Here is a 27,329-nt window from a genome sequence, read left to right as displayed (position 1 = left end):
TCAGAAATGTAAGCATTTAACAATTTTTTAAAATCATATCTACTCGGGCTCAGAGCAGCATCTAGGAATTATATAGACCTCTTTGAAATCTAAAAGACTACTACAAATCTCAAACTGTATTTTAGTTTTTTTCTTAATCCCTTTACTGTGTAGGACCCCTTTCCTCCAAGCAGTTTCCTGTTCCACCAGGCTAATCCCATCCGGAAACTCCTGCAGAACCTTTGATTTGTCTATATTGCGTTCTCTGTTATCCACTCACACAGGTGCTTGCAGATGACATCTCTATATTTTAAGTAACAAGTATTTTTTTCAGAAGTCAATGTATCTGAGAATCTGTTGGCAACCTCCTTTTTCCCGTTTCTAAATTACTTGGTTTTATTTTGTTTCCTGTATTTGGTTGGGTAGCAGGGTGGGCCTTGTGTCCCAGGGGTAAGAAGATCAGCACAGGGGTATGCTGATGTTAACCTGAGGAGTGGTCGGGAGCAGCTGCTGGCGGTAGCCATGTGTTCTCTCCTAGGGTGTGTACAGGCGTGTAGGAAGAGAGCATGAATGTGGCATGTTCTATGCCTGCTTCATCGTTTTGGCTGGGTCTGAAGACCATGTTTTGACAGGAAAAGAAATTGTGTCTCATGTTTTGGGCACTCTGAGTCTCTGCATGGGCCCCAGTTCTCTCTTTCCACTCTAAGGTTTTGGGGAGACCAAATCTGCACCCCTCATTAGCCAACCAGTGGGGTCTCCTTAGTGGAGAAAGAGATTGGCTATGGAAATGCTGAGTCATTGGTTTGACTGCTGAGAGTCGAAGCCTGGCTGTACGGGGGTGGCTTTCGTGCCCACCTTTTCCTCCAAACGTTTGCTCCTTGCCTGACTGATAAGAGACCCTAAGACTCATGACTGGTGCTCACCGAGCTGTCACCCTGCTTGGCTGTGTAGACAGACAATGTTGAAGTGCTACAGGGCACTAGCATTAATAACCTGATAGAGAGCCAGCCCTCAACGTTTTTCTGGCGTGTATCAAGTGAATAGTAGAGAAAAATCTCAAAAGGAATTAAGAAAATGAAAATAACTTTACCAAAATTAATGAAAGCTCACGTCTACATTTTACCATCGATTTGAGAGCATCCTTAGAAAACTAAATTTAACTGAATAAAACTCAATGTGGACTGTATAGTGGGGGTATTTTATCAGTGTTAAATTCTCTGAATTTGACATTTGCATTGTGATTGTTGGAGAATACCCCTGACCTTAGGAGATATATAGTGATGTTTACAGGTATGTAGGAGTAAAGGGTTATGATGTGTGCCACTCACTCTCGAATAATTCAGCAAAATAATAATAGCAATAATATGAGAAGGAGCGTGCATACAAATTTGGACAATCATAGAATCTAGGTGAAGGATGTGTAGGTATTTGTTCATTGTACGATTCTCACAATTTTTCTGTAAGTTTGAAAGTTTTCAAAATATAAAGTTAAAGAAAGCAAAGCACAGTGATTCCTCATGGAAGTCCAACATCTGATTGAAAACACAGTCACAATGACAGAAGTGTGACTTCCAATCAGCTGGAAGAGGCTCTCCAGAGTGCTCGGGTACATGCTCTGTGGGCCTGTTTCTGCTCAGGATTGTCTTGAAGTATCCAAAGCACCTGTGGATAGAGGCACAGAGTTAAAAGCTGCGCCCCAGTAAAATACTAAGAGTTCTCAGCCAACACACTCAACCTATGAAGTGCGGCCATGCTATCTGCCCAAGGGACCACCTGGGGCAAAGCACACCATCCACTCCGGGAGAGGCTCAGCCTTTTCTCATCTCCATGGAGAAGCCTCTCGAAAGCCTGCTCTTCGGGGCTCGCCTCCAGTTTTTCTGCTATTCTTTGAAGGTTCCTGAACTCACCAGCAGAGTATAAACTGTGTATCAAAGGGATTGCTGGCTGCCAGTTGTCAAGCTCCTCAACTTCTCTGATCTCATTGTTCAGCTTATTGGCCTTCTCCTTCACCCAGAAAGGCAAGCTGCAGGAAGAACACAGCGCCCGGAGTTTGCATTTGTCTGAGGCAACATTTATAAACAGGTTAGTAAGGAGGCCTCCGATTTAGAAGACCAGTCTCAAAATAACACACCATGCTGATCGTTCACCATGTGCCCCTGCCCCAAACCCAGACCTTTTCCTCACCCTTCTCTGTCTGGGAGGCTGACCCCTGCAGCTATCATCCCCTTGACTCCTCCGTGCCCCCACCTTTGAGCTGGGCTTGGCTAACGAGAAGGTGAGAAGAGAGAGGGTGGGATGCTTCTTACCTACCTCCTGCCTGTCTCCTGAGGTACCCCAGTTCTGGCAGCGGCTGCACTCTCCACTGCCAGGAACCCCTTCCGAGCAGCCCTTCTACGTCTCCCACTGCTCTGCGAGCCGTGATCCCTCCTCTTGCTGCTCGGACCCAGGAGTAGTAAGAGCTTCCCGCTGACGGGAGCCCCTGTGTGCTTCACCCTCCCATATGAGTTCTCTCAACTTGCTCGCACGTCTGTGAACAGTTCCTTCAGGAACCTGCCCTCGGACTCCCAGCTGAGCGAGCCTTCTGTTTTCTGCTGGGACCTCAGCTCATGCAGACAGGCAGGGTCCCCCCAGGTCCGTTGAGATGTGAAATGGCACGTGCTGGGCTGCACTGTGTGCGCAGCTATCAGGCAGTGTGACTCCTGGGATGGGTTGGGGCAGGGAGATGAAGAATGTTTTAGTGTTTTGGCAGCTACAACTTTCATCCGTTTTTTTAAAGATTTTTGTTGTAGTTGTTGTTTGTTTGTTGTTGTTTTTGAGAGAGAAGAAGGGAGACGGAGAGAGAGAGAAACATCGATCAGCTGCCTCCTGCAAGCCCCCTACAGGGGATCGAGCCCAAAATCCAGGCATGTGCCCTGACCAGGAATCGAACCAGCAACCCTTTGGTGCATGGATGACCCCCAACCAACTGAGCCACACCAGCCAGGGCAGAGTAGAAACTGTGTATCCTTTAAGGAGAAATGCACCATGATTGGGGAAAAGCGCTGATCAGCCGGCTGAGGGTAGGGAAATCCCTGCAAGGAGGAAGCAGATCGCCATATAGACAACAGATGGCAGTCAAGGTTATCATTTAAAGCTATCACTTAAAGACAGACCAATAGTAGAAACCCAAATAAAAGCAGCAGGACAGAGCAACACACTGGCACATATCTCTTTCTAGGTTAGAACCTTACTTGAGTAAATAAATAAAGTTCAGAATGGAACTAAGCAAAATATGAGGTCAGGGGAAAGATACTTCCTTCAAATACCGGAATGCTCCTTGGCTTTCTCTCTGCCTTTTCAAACTCCCACCGTCCTCCCTGGCTGCACTCATTTAAGGACGTGTCTTTCTTTGCCAGCAGAATCTTATGTGTTGGAAATCAGGGCTCCTGTCGTTTTGCTCCATATGATCCCTCCCTGTACACCACATGGCATCTGGGAGCCTGTCAATCATATCTTGAGACTGACAGCTGAGACTGACAGCCCAGCTGTCAGGCTCCACAGACACTTGCCTCCAAGTGTCTCACCCCAAACCCTCCATACAACTGCCCCGTCCACCTGCTGGGATGCAAAAGGTCCCTGTGTGCTGGGTGTCTGAGCTCTTCCACAGGACAAAAGAATAAGTTGATATTTTCATAAAAATAGGATAATAAACACCACGGTGAGAGAACTCACTTGGGAATTTGTGGGAGAGGCTCAAGTGGAATAAATGTATCAAATTTCTTTTCATAAGGCGCTCTGAAAAACAGGAAAGGCGGTCATAAAGCTGGCTTGCTTCAGCAGCAGAGAGATCGGTACATCATCGCGTTCAACACAATGTCTTCTATTCTAAGCCAGTGAGAGAAAGACAAGTACCGCATGACTTCACTCATATGTGAAGTTTAAGGAACACACTGAACTACCAAGCAAAATAGAGACAGGCCCAGAGAGCAGGCCTACAGCTGGGGGGGCGGGGGGCAGGCGGGAGGAATTGGGGGGGAAAGAGAGCGAACTCTAGGACATGGACAGCAGTGTGGTGCTTTTGGGGGTGGAGGGGCATGGGTGGAGGTAGAGGAGAGCACAGAAGGGATAAATGATGATGGGAAAATTTTAATTAAATTTAAAAAATAAAAATAAAAAGCCTTTATCAATATGAATGTAAAAAAATAAATTACCCTGGCCAGTTTGGCTCAGTGGTTAGAGCATCAGCCCATGGACCGAAGGGTCACCAGTTCAATTCCTGGTCAAGGGCATGTACCTGGGTTGCAGGTTCGTTCCCCAGCCCCAGTGGGGGTGCATGCAGAAGGCAACCAATTGATGTGTCTCTCTCACATCGATGTTTCTCTCTCCCTCTCCCCCTACTCCTCCCTCCCTTCCACTCTAAAAAATAAATAAATAAAAATTAAAAATAAGTGCCTTATTTTCTCATTTTAATTGTCATGTATGGGCTTCAAAACTGTAAGGGACAAATTCTTATTAGTTTTATCATTTTTAGTAAGCATCATTAAATCAAACGTAGTTTGTTTTTTAATTAGTATTTTTAATGTAATACACCAACTATTTTTCTTTTAATTTAATGATCCTTCCTTTCTCCTCAGTCACTTTGGACTAAGTTTACTTACACTAAGTTTAGTTCCAAGTGTAAGTGAACCTAACTAGTAGTCACTAATCAACAACGTGATTCGGTATGAAAATTGAGAAGTCTTCAGATTTGTGGTAATAACAATAGGAATAAAATTAACAACCACAGCCCTAGCTGATTTTGCTCAGTGGTTAGAGCTTCAGCCTACAGACTGAAGGGTCCGGGTTTGATTCTGGCCAAGGGCATGTACCTCGGTTGCGGGTTCAATCCCAGTTGGGGCACATGCTAGAGGCAACCAATAGATGCGTCTCTCTCCCTTCCACTCTCTCTGAAAAGCAATGGAAAAAATATTCTCGAGTAAGGATTAAAAAAAAAATTAACAATCACTTTTTTGTAGTAAAGGTCCTGTGTATAATTTTAATTATACACTCATATGTGTGCATACACTAATGAACTACATATGGCCATTCTTAGGAATTTTCACCAACCATGTTTTGTTGATATCAACCCTTTCTAAAATATAATTTATAGTCCGGCCAGGCATGGCTCCATGGTTGAGCATCGACCTAGGATCCAGGCGATCGGGGTTCGATTCCCGATCAAGGCACATGCCCGGATTGTGGGCTCGATCCCCATTGGGGGGCATGCAGGTGGCAGCCGATCAATGACTCTCATCATTGATGTTTCTATCTCTCTCTCCCTCTCCCTTCCTCTCTCTGAAATCAATAAAGACATATTTTAAAAAACACATAAAATCCATTAAAAATAAATAAAATATAATTTATATGTAGTAGAGAAAGATACAATTACTTTAAATTTAACTAAATAACCTAGTATTAGCATATACTTACAATGAAAAATTCACTGGTGGGAGAGTTGATCCTACTTTGTGGAAGCCCTTACTCTGTTCTGGGTACATATATGGATTATCTCCTGGAGTTAACTTTGGGATTCCATTCCTGGGATCAATATCTGTGAACGATGTTTAAAAAAAATCATAAAAACGGCTAAAAACGATCCACAGATTTGCTGTAAGTATTGACGATGGAAATAAGATAATGTAGTGCTTTACAATGAGGTACATATAGGTATCTTAAAGTTCTGTTTATTACTGCCTTACCTTGAGGAGAGGAAGATAAAAGTGCAAGCCTATATTTGGGACATTTTCTAAAAGGAGTCGTTATGATGATCTCACCCTGGTAAAGAAGAGCTGAGGTTTGGGTTAAAATGAACCACGTATCCGAGGTACCTCTGCCACAATGAGCAAGAACTCTGGCTTGAGTCTCTTCATCCCTGGGCATTAGTGCTCTTTGAATCCCTGAGACCTATAAAGCTCTAGAAGCAACTGTCGTTGGGGCTCTGCCTCTCTGACTGGTTCTTGGGAGGAAATCAGCTAATGAGAGTCCTGCTTCAAGGACTGGGCAGTGCAGCAGCAGGAGGTGCCTTCCCGTTGAAGAGGAGCCAGGAGAAGGTCCACGGCTGCTGCGCACACTGCCTATATGGCCAATACTATGACACCCAACTCAGCCCCTTCAAACGCCCGGGAACAAGTAATCACTTGAGCTCGAAAGCAGACAGCTGGCACAAGATAGTCATTTAAACCCACACATCTGACACCAGATGCACCTCCTAAGAGAACAAGCCTGGACTGCAAGACTAACCAGTCTTGGGCTCATGTTACCAGACTGAAGGGGTCCATTTGCCTGTGCGCATCAAAGCCCAATAAGTCAGGAACAGGAGTCTGCAGCCAAGATAGTAAGGATTTATTAAGAAAATGGCACCATGCCCGGAGTCACAAGTGAGCTGATGTTCAAAAACCTGGCTCCCCCAGTGGCTTCCAGGGGGTGGATTATATAGGGAAAAAATCATTAATCATAGTGACTAAAGGAGTTGAGGCCATGGTCTCTATTGATTGGTGGGGCTAGGGGTAATTGATCGTTGCATCTGGTCCTGATGTTAGCCACGGAGTTGTTCTTTCTGAGTTTGCAAGGATCTGTTCAGTGGGCTCCTTCTGCTTTTCTGGGCACAGAGCTAACAAATGAGGCCAAGATATTATCTTTAGTTTGATTGAAAACTCTGCCTCTGTAGTCAGTAGACCGAGGTCCTTGTTCCTAAGACTACTGGATGCTAACCGGAGCCTCACTGTCCTGAGGGCTTAATGATTAAGCAAGGGAGAGGGAGGTGGGTGAGTCCAGGCACTGGGTGAGGCCAGTTTGAGTCAAAGGGGGGTGCGGAAAGCCAGATTAAAGAAAATAAGGTTTCAGAGCAGTTACAATTAGGAGTAAGGGATGCGTGGCTGGGAGCATGTCCTCCTTCTTAGCCCACAAACCCAATGAACAGAACTCAGTGTTCACTTTTTAAATGCTTGTTTTGATATTACTCAATTCAACTGTACCCATGAGGCAAGCCAAAGGAAGAGCGAGGGAAGGTTTTTTTCTTTGTTTGTTTTTTAAATATTTTTTATTGATTTGAGAGAGAGAGAGGTAGGGAGAGGAAGAGAGAGAGACATCAATGACAGAGAGAAACACTGAATGGCTGCCTCCTGCACGCCCTGTACTGGGGGTCAAGCCCGCAACTGGGACATGTGCCCCCACTGAGAACTGAACCAGTGACCTCTTGGTGCATGGGACGTTGCTCAACCAACTAGGTTACACCAGCCAGGGCACAAGGGAAGGTTTTTCCTACCCAAATTCCTCTGGCTAACTCAGAGAAGCCATCTCATAGTAGATGTAAGTACTGGAGAAATTAATATTTTTTTACTATTCTCTTTCAAAAAGCCTTTTCAATTGCTAAGACTCTTCATCTAAACTTTTCATTAGCTCTTAAGTATAGTAAAATAGCATCAACTGCACCCATGGATGGAGTGCCTGATGTCCACGAGTGCAGAAGGTTGCGAGCAAGGAGAGCGGAATGACCCTATCTTTTGAATCCCAAACCAGGGCACTGTCAAGTAAAGGTCAGGCAACAGCAAAAGGTGGTGAGAGGGTTAAGACTTTGGAGTCAGTCATGCCTGAGTGCAAATTCAGTTCTGCAATTTCTAGTCCTGTGCCCTGTAGCTATTTATTTAACTTCCCTAAGCCTTGTTTATAAACTGTTCCTTTCAAACGTCTACTTTGCAGGGTTATCATGAATATTAAATGAGATAATCTGGTCCCCTAATAAGCACTCAAGTAACATTTGTCATTATTATTTGAAATCAGGACTAGGCTAATACCACTCCCACTCCAAATTTGGTTTGTAATCTGGAAAATACAATTGCCATCTAGCAAAGGTATAAACCTTTACCTAGGGAATCTTATCTAGATGGAGAAATAAGGCATGCATATAAGGAAGTTAAGTAATATTGCATTAGGTGGTAAATGCCATATACCATAGGACAGTAATCCTAAAATTTTAGGGTACCTCAGAGTCCTCTAGAGAGCTTATTAAAAATGCAGCTTCCTGGGTCCCACCCTAAGAGATTCTGTTTCAGAAGGTCTGGTGTAGTTCCCAGAACCAGCATTTTTTACAAATTCTCCAGTTGATTATGGCACAGGTGGTCTGAGGAAAACACTTAGAAATCTACCAGATTTCACAAGATAATGTCAGCAAGTAGAAAAAGAACCAATGGCTTATATCCAAGTATAAAATGTTACTTTTAGAGGAAAGTCTCCCAAACAACACTTCTGAGGTAATATGTTTGTTCAACCTATTAGGTATATTATGGGATCTTGGTATAATTCCTGAATACTCCACAGAGACAGGCGTCAGCCCGAAGTGCTGGCCACTGTGTGTCAATAGCTGATAGGTCCATAACACATCATGCTCGTTTGTGCTTTCAGATAAACTGGCCAATCTCTGAGCTATGAAGTAGTTCAGGAGCTAGAAGATGAGATATGCACATTAAAACCAAAGAACCATATGAAGCTGGAAAATGTTCACCAGAGAACACGTTCTGCCCCACGTCTCTCCACCCTGACGCAGTCAGGTAGAGCCACGTTCTGACCAACAGGCCGGGAGCAGAGATGATGTGTGCCACGTCCAGATTGAAGCACTTACAGTTGATATGTGACCCTCAAGCACTCCCTCCTTCTCCTGCTATGGTGACCTTAGAAGCCATGTGTTGAGATGGAGAAGTCACAAGGTGAAAGCAAAAGACATCCTTGAGTCACTGCTTGGAAGGGAGCTATCCTGGAGAGCTGCTGGATCTACAGTAGACTTTTTCTTAAATATATCTTTATTGATTTCAGAGAGAGGAAGGCAGAGGGAGAGAGAGAGAGAGAAACATCAATGATGAGAGAGTCATTGATCGGCTGCCTCTTGCACACCCCATACTGGGGATCGAGGCCGCAACCCGGGCATGTGCCCTGACTGGGAATCGAACCCTGATCTCCTGGATCCTAGGTTGATGCTCAACTGCTGAGCCATGCCAGCCGGGCTACAGTAGACTTTACAAAAGAAAGAAGTAAACTTTGGTTAAGCTGCCGAGATTTCAGGGGTTTGTTACTCCAGCAGAATCCATCCTATTCCAACCACTACAATATGCTCTACTGTAGGAGGACTCATACAAGAGAAAAATATATTTTTTCAGATGTACTTCCTTACAACCTATAATCATAGACATTTTGTCTGCCCACCTATGATAATAAATTAGGCCTTTAGGGAGGCCTGATCATAGCTGCTGGAAGTCAACTATTAATTAAATATATTTTTTTCTATAATGTGTTGATTCCAGTTGAAAATGGCAGTCCCTGAAGCTGCTTCTCCATCTTGTTCAAAGAAATAATGAGGGTTGCCCGGCCGGCGTGGCTCAGCGGTTAAGCATCAACCTAGGATCCAGGAGATTGTGGTTCGATTCCCTGGTCAGGGCACATGCCCGCGTTGTGGGCTCAATCCCCAGCAGGGGGTGTGCAGGAGGCAGCTGATCAATGACTCTCATCACTGATGTTTCTCTCTCTTGCTCCCTCTCCCATCCTCTCTCTGAAATCAATAAAGATATATTTAAAAGAAAGATGAAGGAAGGAAGGAAGGAAGGAAGGAAGGAAGGAAGGAAGGAAGGAAGGAAGGAAGGAAGGAAGGAAGGAAGGAACTTGTCCTAGACAGTTTGCCTCAGTGGTGAGAGCATCAGCCCGTGGACTGAAGGGTCTCAGGTTCAATTCCTATCAAGGGCATGTACCTCAGTTGCAGGCTCGATCTCCGGACCCGGTTGGGGCATGTGCGGGAGGCAACCAATCGATGTGCCGCTCTCACATCGACGTCTCTCTCTCTCTCTCTCTCTCTCTCTCTCTCTCTCTCTCTCTCTCTCTCTCAAAAGCAATGGAAAAAATATCTTGGGGTAAGGATTAAAAAAAAAAAAAGATCAAAAAGAAAAAGAAGAAAAAGAAAAGAAATTATGAGGGTTAAATACAAAAAACAAATTGATGGCTGCCAGGTGGGAGGGCATTTGGGAGGTGGGGTGAGAAGGATGCAGGGCATAGAGAACAGTCAATAATATTATAATAACTGTGTGTGGTGCCAGGTGGGTCCTAGACTCATCAGGGGCATCACTTCATAAGTTACATAAATGTCTAATCACTATGTTGTACACCTGAAACTAATATTAAATGTCAACTATAACTGAAATTTTTTTTAATTTTTAAATAAAAGAAAGTGAAGGAGGTGAGAGTCTCATAAAGGAATAAGTGTTCAGTGTCAAGCTTAACAACATCAAGTGCTCCAGAAAATCAAGAAAGAGAAAAGTGGAAAAAGACCGCTGCATTTGATGTTTAAAGAAGTCATTGCAGAGCATCACCTAAAAGAAGTAATCACACTAAGACACATCAGATTATCTGTTCACAAGAAATACACAGGACAGAGGAACCTGCTAAATGGTATCCAGGACTGTAATCAGCTGAATCCTCACTGTGGCAAACTCTAGACTGGGGACAAATAATCTAGTTTCTTTACCAAATACATTGCAAGAAAAAAAGGGGGGAAGAGAATTTATATATTAAAAGAGACTTAAGAGACTTTTTAACTAATTGGTAAGTGTGAACCTTATTTAGGCCCTAATTTAAACAAACTATAAATATTTTTTAATTGTGGCATTTGTGAAGCAATTGGATACTTGAACAATGACGAAATATTTGGTGATATTAATGAATTACTGCTTTTTTTTAAAGACATGAGAAGGGGACTGTGGTCATATTAATAAAAATAACCCCTTATCTATTAGAGGTACGTACGAATATATTTACAGATGAAGTTATATGATGTCTGGAACTTGTTTTAAAATAATCCCTGAGGGCCCTGGCCAGTTTGGTTCAGTGGTTAGACCATCGACCCAAGAACCAAAGGGTCCCAGGTTCAATTCCCGGTCAAGGGCACATACTTTGGTTGCAGGCTCGATCTCGGGTCCCAGTAGGGGCCCATGCGGGGGAGCAACTGCTCAATGTGTCTCTCTCACATTGATGTTTCTCTCTCTCTCTCATCCCATTCTCCCTTCCCTCTACTCTCTCTGAGAAAAATCAATGGAAAAAATATCCTCTGGTGAGGATTAATAAATAAATAAATAATCCCTGAGGGAAAGGGTTAAAAGGAAACAAGATTAGTCACATGTTGATAATTGTTGAAGCTGAGTGATGGGATCATCTGGTTACATTATGCTCTTCTCTCTACTTTGGCACATATTTGAAAATGTCCTTAATAAAAATATTTACTTTTTAATGGAGGTAGAATAGGGGTTACCACTGGAGTAGGGGGAGGAAAAATGTTATATTTAGGGAGAGGCCTATTGGAGGCTTCAAATATAAAGGTAATATGCCATTTCTTAAATAGAGTGAGAAGCATATAAGTGTTTGTGAAATTTTATTCTATATAGTCAATAAATACACCTCAGTATTTATTTTGTTTATTTTGTTTATTTTTTTATTTTATTTTTTTTAAACATATCTTTATTAATTTCAAAGAGAGGAAAGGGGGGGGAGAGAGAGAGATAGAAACATCAATGATGAGAGAGTCATTGATCGGCTGCCTAGCCCGCAAACCGGGCATGTGCCCTGACCGGGAATCGAACCCTGATCGCCTGGATCCCAGGTTGATGCTCAACCGCTGAGCCATGCCCGGCCGGGCAGTGTTTATTTTTTTTTTTAAAATAAAAGGAAGAAAGGAAAAGGAATAATCACAAAATTTAGGATAATGTCGAGGTAGGAGGGAAGTGATGGTGTAGGGTTAGATTCGGATCATCACTATAATCCCGTTCACTTTTTATCTTTATTGTCACTGGCTCAGTTCTGGTCAGTGAGACATGAGTGAAAGAAAGCCTCCTAAAGACCATATGGTAAAACTTTTCCTTCCTTCTAAAAGGGGAAGGCAACAAGCGAGTTTCCTCTTCTTCTGGTCTTAAATATAGACGTGATGCTTGCAACTGCAACAGTTGTCTTGCTACCATAAAATGATAAGCTTAGATAGATAGATATATATATATATAGATATATATAGATATATATATATCTTTATTGATTTCAGAGAGAAGAAAGGAAAGAGAGAGAGAGAAAAACATCAATGATGACTCATCATTGATCGGCTGCCTCCTGCACACTCCCGACTGGGGATCAAGCCCGAAACCTGAGCATGTGCCCTGACCAGGAATAGAACCACAATCTCCTGGATCCTAGGTTGATGCTGAACCTCTGAGCCACGCCCAGCCAGGCTGATAAGCTTCTTTGATAAGACTAAATCCAGCGCTACTAAGAATGACAGTGCATAGGACAGAAGGAGCCTATATCTTTGATGACATTACTGGGCAGCCTAGATTTCAAAGCTTCTTTTTTAGGTATATAATAAATATCTTATGATTTAAGCCTCTGATAATTTGTTTTTCCCTTACTTGCGGCCAAGAGCATTCCTAAGTAATATACACCTAAAAGTGGTCCCTTCTTGGTTTTTCTCAGTTGTTTCAGATTCAAATCAGTTAAATAAATCCTTCATATTCTATCCTATGGCTGCATCTCAGTTGGGAATGGGAAGTAGAGGTGTGCACAGTAGGCTTACATAACATTAGGGCGTTAGTGGAAGGCTTTGGGGCCTTAGTTACTGTCTGCAAACCACACTAGTATCTGATGCTCACCTTATCTTTGCTACTCTCCGAGAGTTGGCATTTATTTCTGTTGTCTGTTAAAATGTGTCATCCAGTCTGAGCCTCAGGAAGCCAGCCCCGTCCACAATGCATCGGGTGATGCGTAAATTTATTCTCATAAGATCCCTGGCTTGACGATCCACAGATCATTACACCATGCCCTCCCAGCATTCCAGTGTGAGGCCTGTGCAGTTCTCTCGGCTTGCTCTCTCCCCTTCTCTCATTTTTTCCTCTCTGTCCCAACCTCCACAGCCTGCAGAGGGCACAGAAAGGCAGCTATCCTTCCACACATCCTGGGTGGATGAGACCCTGAGGCTGGCTTTCTGCCCACCCATTGCCCACAGCTATCACTACTCTCCAGCTTAGAGTCAGGGCAGATGCCACCTCCCTCTGAGGCTCGAGGTCGTCCCCCAGCCACACTCTGAGACAAGAGCTCCCGCTAGATTCACATCCAATCACCCACTAGATTTTGATCCCAGGAGCCGGGCTCTTCCAAGTCCCCATATCAATGACTACCCTCCTACCTCCTCTAGTCTGACTTTTCACATACTCTCTATCTAAACAAAATCCTTCGGTTTCAAAACTACTTGTTGCTGATATGAGTTTAAAAGCCTATTTTAAAACTCAAAAATGGGAGCTTTCTATTTCTTTCTCTTTGTATTCCTGCTACAGCCATTCTCTTCATCCCTGAGGCAGTGGCTGCCTCCTACACTGGTATTTCTGTAGAAGAGCATGCCATGAAAGATCTGTCAGTAATCAGCAACCCTTTAGTGTCTTTAATAAATTATGGACAGGTAGGTAGGTAGATAGATAGATGATGATAGATGATAGATAGATGATAGATAGATGATAGATAGATAGATAGATAGATAGATAGATAGATAGATAGATAGATAGATAGATAGATAGATGATAGATAGATGATAGATAGATGATAGATAGATAGATAGATAGATAGATAGATAGATAGATAGATGATAGATAGATAGATAGATAGATAGATAGATAGATAGATAGATAGATAGATAGATGATAGATACAAAGTACAATTTAAATGCATATGACAGGTAGCATATAACTGAAACATAAATGATTTTCTTCAAACTTCAATGAAGGTTTCTATTAATAAGTATCTGAGACAACTTATCTGATGACTTAAATGTCACATTAGCATTTCATGAGATTCAGAGTAAAGCAGAAATGTGGCTCAGCATATGCTGTGAGTTCTTTGCCAAAAAGTGCAGCCTGCCAACCGTCGCCTTCACTTCCCTATCTTCCTGGCTGCGCTAGGCTGACACAGTGACCTCGCAGGGCTGCCGCAGCCACGGAATGCTGGGCCTGCAGAATCATGACTCAAGGGTAATTTCAGGCATTGCACAGTCAAGGTTCAGGAGGAAAACATTACCGTATTTCTTCCTCCCAAGGCACTTGTCCACCGTCCTCTCTGACTGAGACCTCCTATTGCCGAGGAAGACCCCCTTAAAGAAGCACTGCTTTCCAACGTGGTAGGTGTGGATATTGCTGCTAAACCTCGGGTAAAATGTCCACTCAGGACGCTTCCCATCTTCTGCAAGACATCGAAATCATTCCATTAACATTGCTTCCAGCCTCATAATGCAACAGGGTGACAAAAGGTCGTGACACTCCCCAGGCACTCTCTGGCTGTACCTTTACCAACGTGCGTAACTCCTTGGTCCTGCATCAGAGCAGGGTTAGCCTCTTTGAGACTAGACACAAAAGGAAGGGAAGTGGGGAGAAAGCTAAGGGGCCTCTTTTCTTTTCCTTTTTACCTTCTACTCCAAAAATAAAGCCGACTTTCTGGTTGGAAGTGATGTATGGGTGGGGAAGCTCAGAGACAGCTTTACAAGCACCTACGGTCCAACCTTCACTCTGATAAGAGGGTGGGAAGAAGGGAATGCCCATCAGCCAGAGGAGGGCTGGACCAACCATGGCAACTTAACCAGATGGAACACGGCGTCGGCAGCAACAATGGCACATGCATGCGACAGTCACGCCAGAGCATGTATGTATACATGTGATTATGGCAAATGGGAAAGGCTGCTGTGAGACCTCGGCCAAGTTACTGGACCTTGCGGCGTCTTTGTCTCTGCATTCTATACTTTTCCTATAAAATTGCTAAAGTGATTTTAAGCAACAAAAGATCCCCTAATAGCTCTATGGTTGCTTGAGAAACACTTGGGCTCTGTGGTGGCCAAGAAAGAACGCAGGATTTGGAGGCAGGCACTGCTTCCTAGCTATGTGTGCTTGTGTGGGTCACCAAACCTCTCCAAGCCTCAGTCTCCTTCTGTGTAAAATGGGTAGGTCTCTATTAACCACAGAGATCTACATGTATTGACACAGAAGAAAGTCCAGGCCCGGCCGGGCGTGGCTCAGCGGTTGAGCGTCGACCTCGGATCCAGGCGATCAGGGTTCAATTCCTGGTCAGGGCACATGCCCGGGTTGCGGGCTGCAGCCGATCAATGACTCTCTCATCATTGATGTTTCTATCTCTCTCCCTCTCCTTCCCTCTCTCTGAAATCAATAAAGATATATTAAAAAAAAGAAAGAAAGAAATGACAGTGTTTTAAAAAAAAGAAAGAAAGAAAAAGGTCCAGGATCTATCTACTTTGAGTGAAAATAGTTTGTATACTATTTTCTACTAGTGAAAAGCAACCCGCATATCTATACATACAAACACATGTGCATGTCAACATTTTGGAAGAATAGTGTATGTACTAAACTCTTCACAGCTATCGGGCAGAGTGGGGACATTGTTGAAGAATACTGGGGACGGGGTTTCTTTATATATTTTATAGACTTCTTTTTTCTTATTCTCACCCAAGGATATGTTATATTGATTAGAGAGAGAGAGAGAACCATCAATGTGGAGAAAAATCGATCAGTTGCCTCCCATATATGCCCTGAGCAGGGATCGAACCCGAAACCTAGGTATGTGCCCTGGTAGGGAATCAAACCCGCAACTTTTTTTTTTTTTAATCCTCACCAGAGGATATTTTTTTTCCATTGCTTTTCAGAGAGAGTAAAATGGAGGGAGAGAGAAAGAAACACCGATGTGAGAGAAACACATCGATTGGGTGCTCGCACCCTGACCAGGGCCCAGGATCAAGCTTTCAACTGAGGTATGTGCCCTTGACCAGAATTGAACCCGAGACCCTTCAGTTCGAGGGCCGACGCTCCAACCAACTGAGCCACCTGGCCAGGGCTATATACTTCTTTATTATTTTAGCATTTTGATACAGTTCTTTTATGGTTTTTATATAAAGGCATTTCATTTTTTGAAAAACATGTGATGATGTTTTCCCCAGCAGAGGAGTTGTGAGAGTTAGAGATGAAGAACGCTGAATGCCTAGCATGCAGTGGGTCTTCAGTGCATGGTGCCCAACAGTATGGCAGACTTCTGGAAAGACCCTGGGCTTGGAGGCACGTGGAGGAAGACCTAGGGCTGACTTACTTGTCTGCGACTTTAGCAGGCTAAACTCCCCGAGATATTTATCCTTTTGGATTTCAGGCAGTGAGGTTTCAGAGGAGTGATCAGAATGTGAGCAGGAGGATTTCAGATCCAAATCTGCAGCAGGGCTGGAAAGGAAGCAGAAGGCTTAGATTCGCCCATGTGCTTAAACTGGTTTTGAGAACCTGATCTTACACATCCCACACTAGAATTACCCTCACTTATGACAACGAGGCTTACTCTTCCATACACATCCATGAACATATGACTTATTTATTCACAATTCAAGAGACTAAAACATATTCAAAAGTTGCATGCTTAAGAAGAGTTCGGTGGTTTCTCAAAAATTTAAATATAGAGTTACCATACAACCCAGGAAGTCTACTCCCAGGCATTTAGGGCATACCCAAAAGAATTAAAACAGAGGCCTGACCGGGTGGCTCAGTCGGTTGGAGCGTTGTCCCCTACACCAAACGACTGTAGGTTCGATTCCCTGTCAGGGTACATACCTGGGCTGCAGGTTCGATCCCAGGTCAGGGCACGTAGAGGAGGCAACCAATCAATGTTTCTCTCTCACACCGATCTCTCTCTCCCTCTCTCCCCCAACAGATACTCAGATGAGTATTAAAGAAAGAAGAAGACTTGAAAACAGAGGCTCAAACAGATATATGTATATAAATATTCATCGCAGCGGTACTCACAAAGGCCCAAAAGTAAAAACACCTCAAATGTCCATCGACAGATGAATGGGTAAACAAAATGTCTCCTGTATACACGATGGGATATTAAAACAAACCTAGGCTGAAATGGTTATAATAACAGAGCATTATGTTTGGTGCTGAAATTCCTGGCAGCTCAGCCGGTAACAAAGGGCCTACATCAAAGTGCTGTGGGTGTCAGCAGCAAACACAATCACTTCCAGTTTAAGTGGCTTTGTGGGTGATAGATGGCCTTGGCCAGTGTTTTCACGTATAGTTATCTGTTACCTAACAGAGGCTCTTTTTCCGTAAGGTTACATCACACTTGTATTTGAATAGTTTCAAAGCAACTTTATATTGCTTGTGTTTGCTCCCTACCAACAATCTAACGATGTAGAACCATTTCCACTTGAAAAAGGAAATAGACCTTCAGAGGAGCAAAGGGTAAAACACACCGAGGCAGGGCCTAGAGCTTGATCTGCAGCCTCACTCTGGACTACGTTGCCTGAAAAGCGCAACAAACACTAGCTCAATAACGCACACGTTTTAAATAAACATACTGTATCTTTGAACTTTGGTAGTGTGCAGGTAGAGAAAAAAAAAAATGCAATAACTCAGAGCCCTCCAGTTCAGAACATGTGATAATTTTGACATCAGGGTGAAACAAATCTCTCCTAAATATTTTTGGAAAGGCTTTGCTGAACAAATTGTGTAAAAAAGATTGCAAGGATAAAGGAGACTTTCCAGAACAACTTTAGAAGTATTCACCTACTTTGTTTAGTCAACAAACATTTATCCGAGGACATTTTGTGGCAAGCACTGTTCCAGACACTGGGCATCCAAACAGAGTCCTTGCTCTCAAGGAGCTTAGAGTCGAGGGGCAGAGGACAGGGACAGATAAATAGGTGACTGTGGAAGAGTAAATACAGAGTGGGAAAAAGCAGGTTTTAAAAAGAGTAGTATAGCCCGGCCTGGTGTGGCTCAGCGGTTGAGCGCTGACCTAGGATCCAGGCGATTGGGGCTTGATTCCTGGTCAGGGCACATGCCCGGGTCACGGGCTCTATCAATGACTCTCTCATCATTGACGTTTCTATCTCTCTCTCTCCCTCTCCTTTCCTTTATCTGAAATCAATAAAGATATATTTAAAAAAAAAAAAGAGTAGTATAATATGATCTTAATTGTGTCAAATAAATATATATTTCTGAGCATAAGAAAGAAGTAGAAGTCTTTCTTATGCATATTAAAAACATCAAAATGTTAACATTGATTCTCTAAGAGGTGGAGTTATTGTGATTTTTTAAATACTGCTTTTATATTTTCAAAATTTTTACAACAAATTGAATTACTTTCATTATAACAAAATTTGTCAGAATAAGGTTTTCAAAAATTTTACTGTAAAAGATATATAAACAGAGAAAAGTATATAGAACATAAAATATAAATACAGTTTTATAAATAATTATAAAGCCAACATCCACGACAAGAATCAAACAAAACAAAGCCACCCATCCCCCCCATTCCCCAGACACCGTCTGTGTCCCTTTCCTGGAGAGGGAAGCACTATCCTGACTCTAACCCTCATAGTAATCATTTGTTTGCTTTTCTATAAGATTTACCACCTATGTATGTACGTATGTACTCCTTAAAAATATAGTTTAGTTTCACCTGCTTTTGAACTTTATAAAAGCAAGCACTTGCACAGCCAGGGAGTCATCTAATCACTTGCCCAAGATCACAGAGATGCTAATTGGTAGAGCTGGGATTTTAAGCCAGTCTGGCCCCAGAATCCATTCTCTTGTCGGAGATGTCAAGCTACCTATCGGACTGTTGGCTCCCTGGTCAGAATTTGCCCCACTGTCTATGGCTCTTCACTGGACCCTTACTTACTCTGAGTGAGCAGACACTTTGCAGGGGCCTGGAGACTCACTGACACTTGGACTTGTAACAACAGAAGAGGAGGGGCTGACCCTCTGGCCAGAGGACGTTGTGTTGGCAAAGCATCCCTTAGATTCCAGAAAATCCTTGTGTTTAGTACCTGCAACACATAGATATCATCATTTGGCTACATTAATGAAAATACTTTCCAATCTGTCTTGTTCCCTAGATTATAATTTTTAAATTAACATTTATTGTATACTGAGTATTGGCACCTTACACACATTTGCCCATTTAATTCTCATGACTACCCACAGACATAGGTATTACTTTTTCATTTCACAGGTGAGGAAACTGAGGTTCAGAAGGTTAAGGAACTTGCCTAAAATCACATAGAAAAAAAACACCTTGGCCCAGATTTGATCACAGTTCATATGACACTACAGTCTAAAATCCTAACCACTATGCTAGACTGCTTGCATCTCCACATAGTTAGTCTACTCTGACCTAAGTAAAAGAGATAAGATCTGACTCAAGTTATATATCACTGTACATTTACTGAGCATTTCAATACAATTTTCCAAAGAATCTGCTCATAGAAAGACTAATGAATATAGCTGGTGACCACAACACACAGAATTGTCTTCAAAAACTTGCATGGGTTCCCCTCACACTGTAGTTATTGGAGAAATGTGTGGATAGTCTTTCTCCATGGCTAGTGGGAATGGGGTTCTTATGATATCCTGAGAAAAAGAATTTTCTAAGACTCCCATGGGAGAATGAGTGATTTTTATTTGTGTAGAATGGGTTTGCAAAGTCCCGTTTCCCTTAATCCAGTCCCAGAAGATGTGCAGCTGGGGATTCAGCAGAGCTAAAAGCAACGCCAGTGTCCAAACTTTCCCTTCCATGGTGGAGCTGAGTCCAGCACAGCAATAAGCTAGTTACAGTCCATCGGTCCATTGTATGGGGTCCACATGGCTGTGAGCCATGTGGGCAAACACAGGAGAGCCAAGCAAGCGTGCCCCCTGCAACGAGATCCCAAGAGAACCAAGGGAAAGAACTCCTTTGTTTAGGAGCTTAAGAACCTCAAATCTTCCCACCCTTGCAGTGGCCACGCCTACTCTGGCCAATGACCTGTTCCCACAAGTGACTAACAGGCAAGTGCCATCCCTGTTTCACCCAGACTTTATTGGGCACTCCTATAATATCTGGCCTACCCTTTGTTCCTTGCCAGTTACTCATAACTAGCTAATTACAACAGTATCAGTGTCGTCATTCTTTTATGCGCACAACTTCCCCACGAACTGTGTCTTAGTCATCTTAGTAGCACTCAGAACAGGACCTGGCACAAAACAGATTTCAATAAATGGAAAAAAATTATAACTCTCCAGTCACCCACAATTACAAGTAAGGGAGTCCTGCAACTGTCAGAGGAGTTTATTTATTGTCTTCACTCTGCTATACAGTTACTGCTTTGTGAAAAACAAGCTGTTCTCTCATCACTGTATATAAGCGTGTGCCTTGTCCATTCATTTTTTAAAATGTCAGATAAATGGATAGTGCATTTCTTTATGCATAACTTCATAGAGCATAGGAGCTCAATAGACACAATGTAACTCCTGGTTATAAGAAAATTATAAGAAATAAGATTCAGACTTCTCTGGCTCTTGAGTGCATCTTTAGATTGACTGCTGTTCCACCTCCCTAGTCTCATGCTGCACATGCACAGAGTTTATACCACGGGCCACCTGCAAACTCCCATCATCTCTCGGTGGGACTGCTACTCGGACAATTTCTTATTCATTTCTGATCGGCTCCCTATCAAATTCATATAGCAAGTGGATCACATCTTTTGCACTTTTGTCAAGTCCCAACCCTGTCACCAAACCCTTGACTCTTATGAGGATTCCCTGTGATTCTACAACATTTGAAGGCCAGCTGAGCTACTTCCTCCCCTTACACTATCTCGATTCTAGGGTTTCTCAGGGTAGGGCCTAAGGACTGTCTGCATCAGAATTAAAAGTACAGATCCCCAAATTCCATCGCAGACCCTCTGAATTAGAACTCTCTAAGTGAGGCCTGGGGACCCGCATTTTTAACAAGTTCTCCTCCCCCAGTAGCTCTTAAGCTCACATTTGGCACTGACTTTCCTCCTCTGCAAGTCTAGCTCCATCCCAGCACTGCATCCACCCACCTCCTGATTCCCAGCTGCCTGGTATCCCCCATTTGCTAGTCATGAGAACCACCTTGGGTGGGGGCCCTTGTTCAAAAACATGCAGGTTCCCTGGCTCTGACCCAGACCTACCAGGGAAGACCTGGGAATCAGTGTGTTTAAGCACCACCTCAGGTAGCCCTGGCTGGTTTGGCTTAGTGGTTGGAGCACAGCCTCTGGACTGAAGAAGCACCTCAGGTGATTGATTCTCAGGGCCAGCCAAGTGTGGGAAGAACATACTGTTCTGGAACATGCCGCTGGGCCCAGAGCAGCTCCAGACACAGGGAAGGTGTAAACAGTTGGAATGGAGTGGAGCCCAGTGGAGGGGTGAGAAAGGAGCAGAGCTATGGAGCGGAGAGCACAGGTCTCTGAAAGCCATATACTGAGCCTCAAAAGTAGAGTCAACAAATATAACACATTCCACACTCTCTGACCACAATGCAATACAGTTAGAAATCAATAATAAAAGACAGCCAAAAAGCATCCATAAGCTTGGAAACTCAAACCACACTTGTAAATATTTCATATAAAAGAAGAAATCGTAATGGAAAGCATGAGTGCTTAATGAGCAACAACGTAAGTACTATATAGCAAAACCTGTGGGATTCAACAAAAGCAGTAATTAGAAACGTGAGCCATAGATGTATATATTGTATTTCACTGAATACAAGACACCATCCACTGTAATAGCATTATTATTTTAGGCACCACAAAAAACAAAGGCTGCCGCCCTAGCTGGTTTGGCTCAGTGGTTAGAGCATCAGCCCGCAGACTGAGGGCCTGGGGTTTGATTCCAGTCAAGGGCAGGTACCCCGGCTGCGGGCCAGGACACGCGCGGGAGGCAACCAATTGACGTGTCTCTCTCACGTCAAAGTTTCTCTCTCTCTGTCTCTCCCTCTCCCTTCCACATTCTCTAAATAATAAATGGAAAAAATATCCTCAGGTGAGAACTAACCAAAAAAAACCCAAAGGCTGCCAATTAAACTATGGCACAGCCCGGCCAGTCGTGGCTCAGTGGTTGAGCGTCGACCTGGGATCCAGGTGAATGGGGTTCGGTTCCCGGTCAGGGCACATGCCCGGGTTGTGGGCTTGATCAATGACTCTCTCATCATTGATGTTTCTCTCTCTCTCTGCCTCTCCTTTCCTCTCTCTGAAACCAATAAAGATATATTAAAAATAAGTAATAATAAACTATGGCACAATGCTTTGCCACTTAGAATTTTTATTTTATACTTATTGAAGCACTCTTTTAGACTTATTTAGAGATTTTAATCACATATCACTCACGTGCATATCTAAATATATATATAAGCAAAATAAATTGGTTAAGGCATTCTTCAAACCATACTCACGTTTGAATATCTGATTACTGACTCACTTTTCAACTCAATCACTGATGTCCACATTTTACACCCACATTGACCTCGGTTGGAAAAAAACATGGGTGATGCAGCCTTTCTAAATGAGTGCTCCTCTCCTGCCTCTGGAACTTTCTTCCAAGCGGCAGACACACTTTCTGCATTGTTCACTGCTCATACAGCAAAGCTTATGACTACTTCACACCTGGCCCTGGGCCCACAGCACTGGTTAGACCAATTCAACTTCAGAGCTGCAAACTGTGGAAAGGGTTGATCTTAGAATTGATGGGCTAAAGTGTAACAAAAACAAAGATCCCAAAATTAATGAGCTAAGCTTTCAATTCAAGAAATAAGGAAAAAATAAATTACCACAAATGTTAAGGAGGTAAATAATAAAATAAAAGCAGAAATGAATGAAATGAAAAAGATGATCAGAACTATGGCTTCATGGAAAAACCTAATAATGTACATAAAGCTCAAGAAAAAATTTCAAACACAAGTATACAGTATTAGGAAGAAAAAGGAAGTCATAATTACAGATAAAATAGTAATAATTTTACACATAAAGAAATTGAGAACCCAAAATGTCAAGTAATGTGTTCAAGGCTATAGAGCTATGGAGTATAATTTTTTTGTTTTTTTGTTTTTTTTTTTTTACTTTATTTTTTACTGTGTTTAGAGAGGATGGGTGAGAGCAAGAGAGAGAAACATTGATCAGTTGCCTTCTGGGGGGATCAAACCCAGAACATGGGTATGTGCCCTGACCGGAAATCGAACCCGCTACCTTTTGGTGTACAGGATGATGCTCCATCCAACTGAGCCACACTGGCCAGGAATGGAGTATAATTTATAAAATGTAGTTTAATATCACAGTAATCAAGATGGTACTGATACAAACCCTAACAGATAAATCAATGGAACAAAATGAAAAATGTAGCTAGGCCATAAAATTTTATATAATAATAGTGGCATTTTATCTCAGTGAAGAAAGAATTGATTATTCAAAAAATATTGCTGAAACAATTAACCATTTGGTATGGAAATAAAATTAAATCTCCCTTATCACAAAATAAATTCTAGATAAATTATAGATTTGAATGTAAAACTTAAACAATGTACCTGAAAAAATGATAAGTAAATGTTTATATAATCTTAGAGCAGGGAAGTTATTTCTAAGAAAGTTATCAAATATAGGCAAAACAAAGGAAAATGCATAAATTTGAATACAATACATTTAAAACTTCCTCAGCAAACTATAAGCTAAAAGGAAATTTATAACATACACAATAAGAAAGAGTTAATGACAAATTATGAGGGGGGTTTTAAATCCTTACTCTAAGATATGTTTTTATTGATTTTTAGAGAGAGGGGAAGGGAATGAGAGAGAGAGAGGAGGAGAGAGAGAGAGAAACATTGATGTGAGAGAGAAACATCTACTGCACCGGCCTCGACCAGGAATCGAGCTCACAACCTTTTGGTGTTTGGAATGATGCTCCAGCCAACTGAGCCACCCAGCCAGGACACAAATTATGAATTTTTATAAATTTATAAGATGAAAATAAATACCCAAAAAGAAAAAGAAAAAAATGGGCAAAAGACATGACTAGGTAATTCATTAAATAAAATACACACACATAAATACATACACTTAGAAGAAAGTTCATCTTTCCTAATAATCAAAAAGCGGAATTTTAAGATACTATCACTTGCCATCAGTTTGCAAATACCCTAGGTTGGTCCCACTTGGAGGAATGGCATTCTTGGTGGAAGTATCTTCACCTTACTAAAGAGCAATTTGGCCATAAGTGTCCTCCGAAGCCTATGAGAAGTGCACTTTTCAGCCAGTGGTTCTACTTCTAGAAACAAATCTATATAAAAGGTACAGAATTTAGGTATAAGGATGCAGAAAGGACCCACACATGTAGAGAAAAAATAAGATCAAGGGCAGAGATGTAAACTAGGTTGATTCTCATAAATAAGTTCTAAGTTATTTATTATAGCATTGACTTATGATAATTTTGCCCAGAGGCTTTAACAGTTATTGCCTTTTCACAGCATGTAAACATTTTAATTGTATATTTGCCACTAGAGGACTTTAAAGGTCACCAAAGCAAGAACTGGGCCCCTTTACAATTTTTTTTGGTTTTGATTTTGTTTTGTCTTTCATTTTAGGGGCAAAATCTGAATGTATTACATAACCAGCAAGCAGTGAAATTACACCTACAGATTTAGCATATTTCCTTGTTTGCTTAAGAAGTTTTGTTTGGCAACACTCTAGAAAGTAGCCTGTGGCTGCTATAACAGGGAAGGCATCTGACAGGCAAGGACAAAAAGAGCAGTCTCCCTGCTACACTGGCACACAGCACATTCTCCAGATTCAAATGACTACAGGATCTTTCTAGAAGTAACTCAGCCTCAAACCTGACTTAGAGACATTTAAACGTGGCCTCAGGTTGCCTCTCCACACCTGCTCAGGCAGAAGAGCCTGAGCCCTTCCACCCGGATACTGATGTTTAGAGGGACGTCAGGTAACTTTAAGCAGGCCAGTGACCTTCCTCGTGCCCAGCCCCAAGGCCTGCCCCACCTCTCTGTCCAGCTCACTAGGCTATGGAGAGGAACAAATAAGCTAAGGTAAGTCCTTCCTGAAAGGATCACCATTTATCATGACAATTGCTATTTGAAAACAATAAATATCCAGTAAGCCATAAGACAGGAAATTCTAACAAAGTCACTAAAACACTGAGATGAAGAAAGACAATGCAACCAAAAAGACCAAGCGAGGGTTCTGGTAACTAGAAAGGAATTCAGGGGGAAAGAAGAGTTTGGAAGAAATTCTGTTTCTTTGGTACCATCTGTAGAATTCAGGATAATTATTTCCATTTCTTTAGGCAGGAATAACACCTTACATAACCAAGGCTCTTTCACACATTTGTCATCTCAGCTGATCTGCACAATAGCACTGTCTGGAAGGGAGAAATGATACATCAGACCAAGTTAGCTCAAAGCGGATACTCTTTAACTAAGCATTCAGTTTCCCACCCCTGCTTTTGTGCTCAACAAACAACCCAAGGATCTAGGATAGTGGTTTTTAACCCTTTTTTGGGTTACAGACTCCCATGAGAAGAATGAAAGCAATGGGCCCTCTGTGACGGAAAATTCCTATACACCCACAGTTGTGCATTAATCTTCAACTGGTTTTCGGAGGCATTCATTCCTGAACCCCGTGAGCTCAGGTGTGGTCTCCCGAGTGGACACACCTACAGAGCAGAACGGGAAGCCACAGTTCTTTGGTTAATGTGGTTTGGGGATCTCAGGGGCTAGTGCCCCTAACTCAGAAACATGGAGCCCCCCTCTATTTCACCTTAATACAACAGCTCCCTCCTTAACCCAGGACCACCTGGAAACCGTAGAGAAGTCTGGAGCTTAAGGTTAGAATTCCAGAACCTTTTTCTCCGCGCTGACCTAGCATGTAGGGCAACTAATGATTCTACATCGTCTGCCCCACTGGCCCCACTTGTAAGTGGGTGCGGTGGGTCATGTGGAGCAGAGTGTAGAGACCGCAGGCCTGGACAGAAGACCAGGGACCACGGGAAGACCTGATGGGGAAGAGGCCGAAGATTGTATGATACCTTCTTGCGGCACACAGGCCACTCACCTATAGCAGGTAAATGTCATCCTGGGCATATACTCACTCCGCAATTTTCTGAGAAACTGTGGCTGTTCTGCTCCATGGCACTGTTCTCTCAAGGCAAATGTGTCCCCAAATTTCCCCCTCAGCCTTAAGAACCAATTACTGAACTATTATCCCTGATTTAATTTAAGCCTTTCCTTAAAGTGGTCATAATTTCTACCTGACCCGTCCCATCCAGTGAACACTGACACACATCTACTAATATACGAGCAAAGAAAGAAAGAAAGAACATAGACTTTGGAGACCGGAAGACTCTTGTCAAATCCCAGCTTCACCATTTATTGACTGAAGCACTGGGCAGGTCAAAGCCCTGGCTCCCTTTGCTGGTCTGTAATATGCCCCTGGGGCTGTTGGGAGGTCCAGGGGCTCATTTATGAGACTCTCTGCTTTATGCTCTCTGCCTTATCAGATCTTGGGTTAATAAAGATTAACTACAATTCTACACAAGTAGGTACTTTTTCTATATACCCCCAAACTAGCCTCCTTTTAAACTTGAAATGGTGTCTCCCGGCTTTGGTGCACTTGGGTATGAGACCGAATCCACATCGAGCCCTCCTGATTTCTTAAACTCAACTGTCTCTCCTGCCCACGGCGGTGGGGATGGAGTCTCCTTCCTCCTGAGCCCTCTCCAGCGGTCCCGGGCAGGTCGCTCTGGAGATGGAGGGGAGATGGCAGCCCCGGGGGCCGCTTCCCGTGTCTGGAGTCATCTGCGCACCTGTTGATTTTAAACAGTAAAAGCAAGCTGGAGGCCAAGAAGACCTTTGTTAAGAAACGTAGCAACCAAAAGCAGCAGAAACTCCGCATGCCTCTGAAAGTCAGGAGGGCAGGGCTGGCTCTTCCTCAGCGCTTCCCTGGCTCCCTGAGCCCCGTGTCCCACGGTTTGGATGCCCCAGAGCTGGGGTGAGAGCTCCCCAGCCCCAGCAGGGCTCGCTGCCCCCTTCCACCTGCGGGCCTTCAGCCCCTTCCCCCGGGGTCTCCAGGGAAGACCAGGTGAGATCAACGCACCAACTGGCGGCCAAACTGCCGGATCCTCGGCCACGAACCCAGAGCCAAAGGCCGGAGGGACTGGGCCGCCTGCCGGCCACCGGGGCGCGTTCCGGGGTTGCCGGGACACCGGGCCCGCACCGCGCGGGGGCGCCCGTGAGCGCCGGGCGGGGCTCCCCGGTCCCCCCCTGCATCTCGGGGCTCAGGGGTGCTCAGCGTGCGATGGGGACTTCTGCAGGGGGCAGAGCTGGAGCCTCCAGCCCTGGTGGGGCATCGTGGGCAAGGACCATTGGAAAGGTGGCTCAGCGTTTCTGGATTTTAAAAAACAAAAAGACAAAAAGTGTGGCTCTTCTCTGGGCAGTTTCATTAT

The 27,329-nt window shown here is 43.3% G+C and overlaps 1 protein-coding gene across 1 annotated transcript; it reads right to left on the bottom strand.

Annotated features, from left to right (window-relative positions):
- Positions 1-1,384: 1,384 nt before the first annotated feature.
- On the bottom strand, positions 1,385-27,016 carry SPATS1 (spermatogenesis associated serine rich 1). Its single transcript, XM_081140900.1, has 9 exons — positions 26,981-27,016; positions 26,550-26,690; positions 18,727-18,874; positions 16,144-16,268; positions 14,077-14,238; positions 5,428-5,548; positions 3,691-3,753; positions 1,887-2,002; positions 1,385-1,641 (listed from the first exon to the last, which is right to left on the bottom strand). The coding sequence occupies exons 2-9, from the start codon at positions 26,680-26,682 to the stop codon at positions 1,613-1,615; spliced, it is 897 nt and encodes a 298-aa protein (XP_080997026.1). The 5' UTR covers positions 26,683-26,690; positions 26,981-27,016; the 3' UTR covers positions 1,385-1,612.
- Between the last annotated feature and the right edge of the window lie 313 nt (positions 27,017-27,329).

This window comes from Miniopterus schreibersii (assembly GCF_964146895.1).
Source record: "Miniopterus schreibersii genome assembly, chromosome: 6".
Classification (NCBI taxonomy): Eukaryota; Metazoa; Chordata; class Mammalia; order Chiroptera; family Miniopteridae; genus Miniopterus; species Miniopterus schreibersii.
Note: the sequence above shows the minus strand (reverse complement) of the source record. Positions and strands in the feature narration are given on the sequence as shown.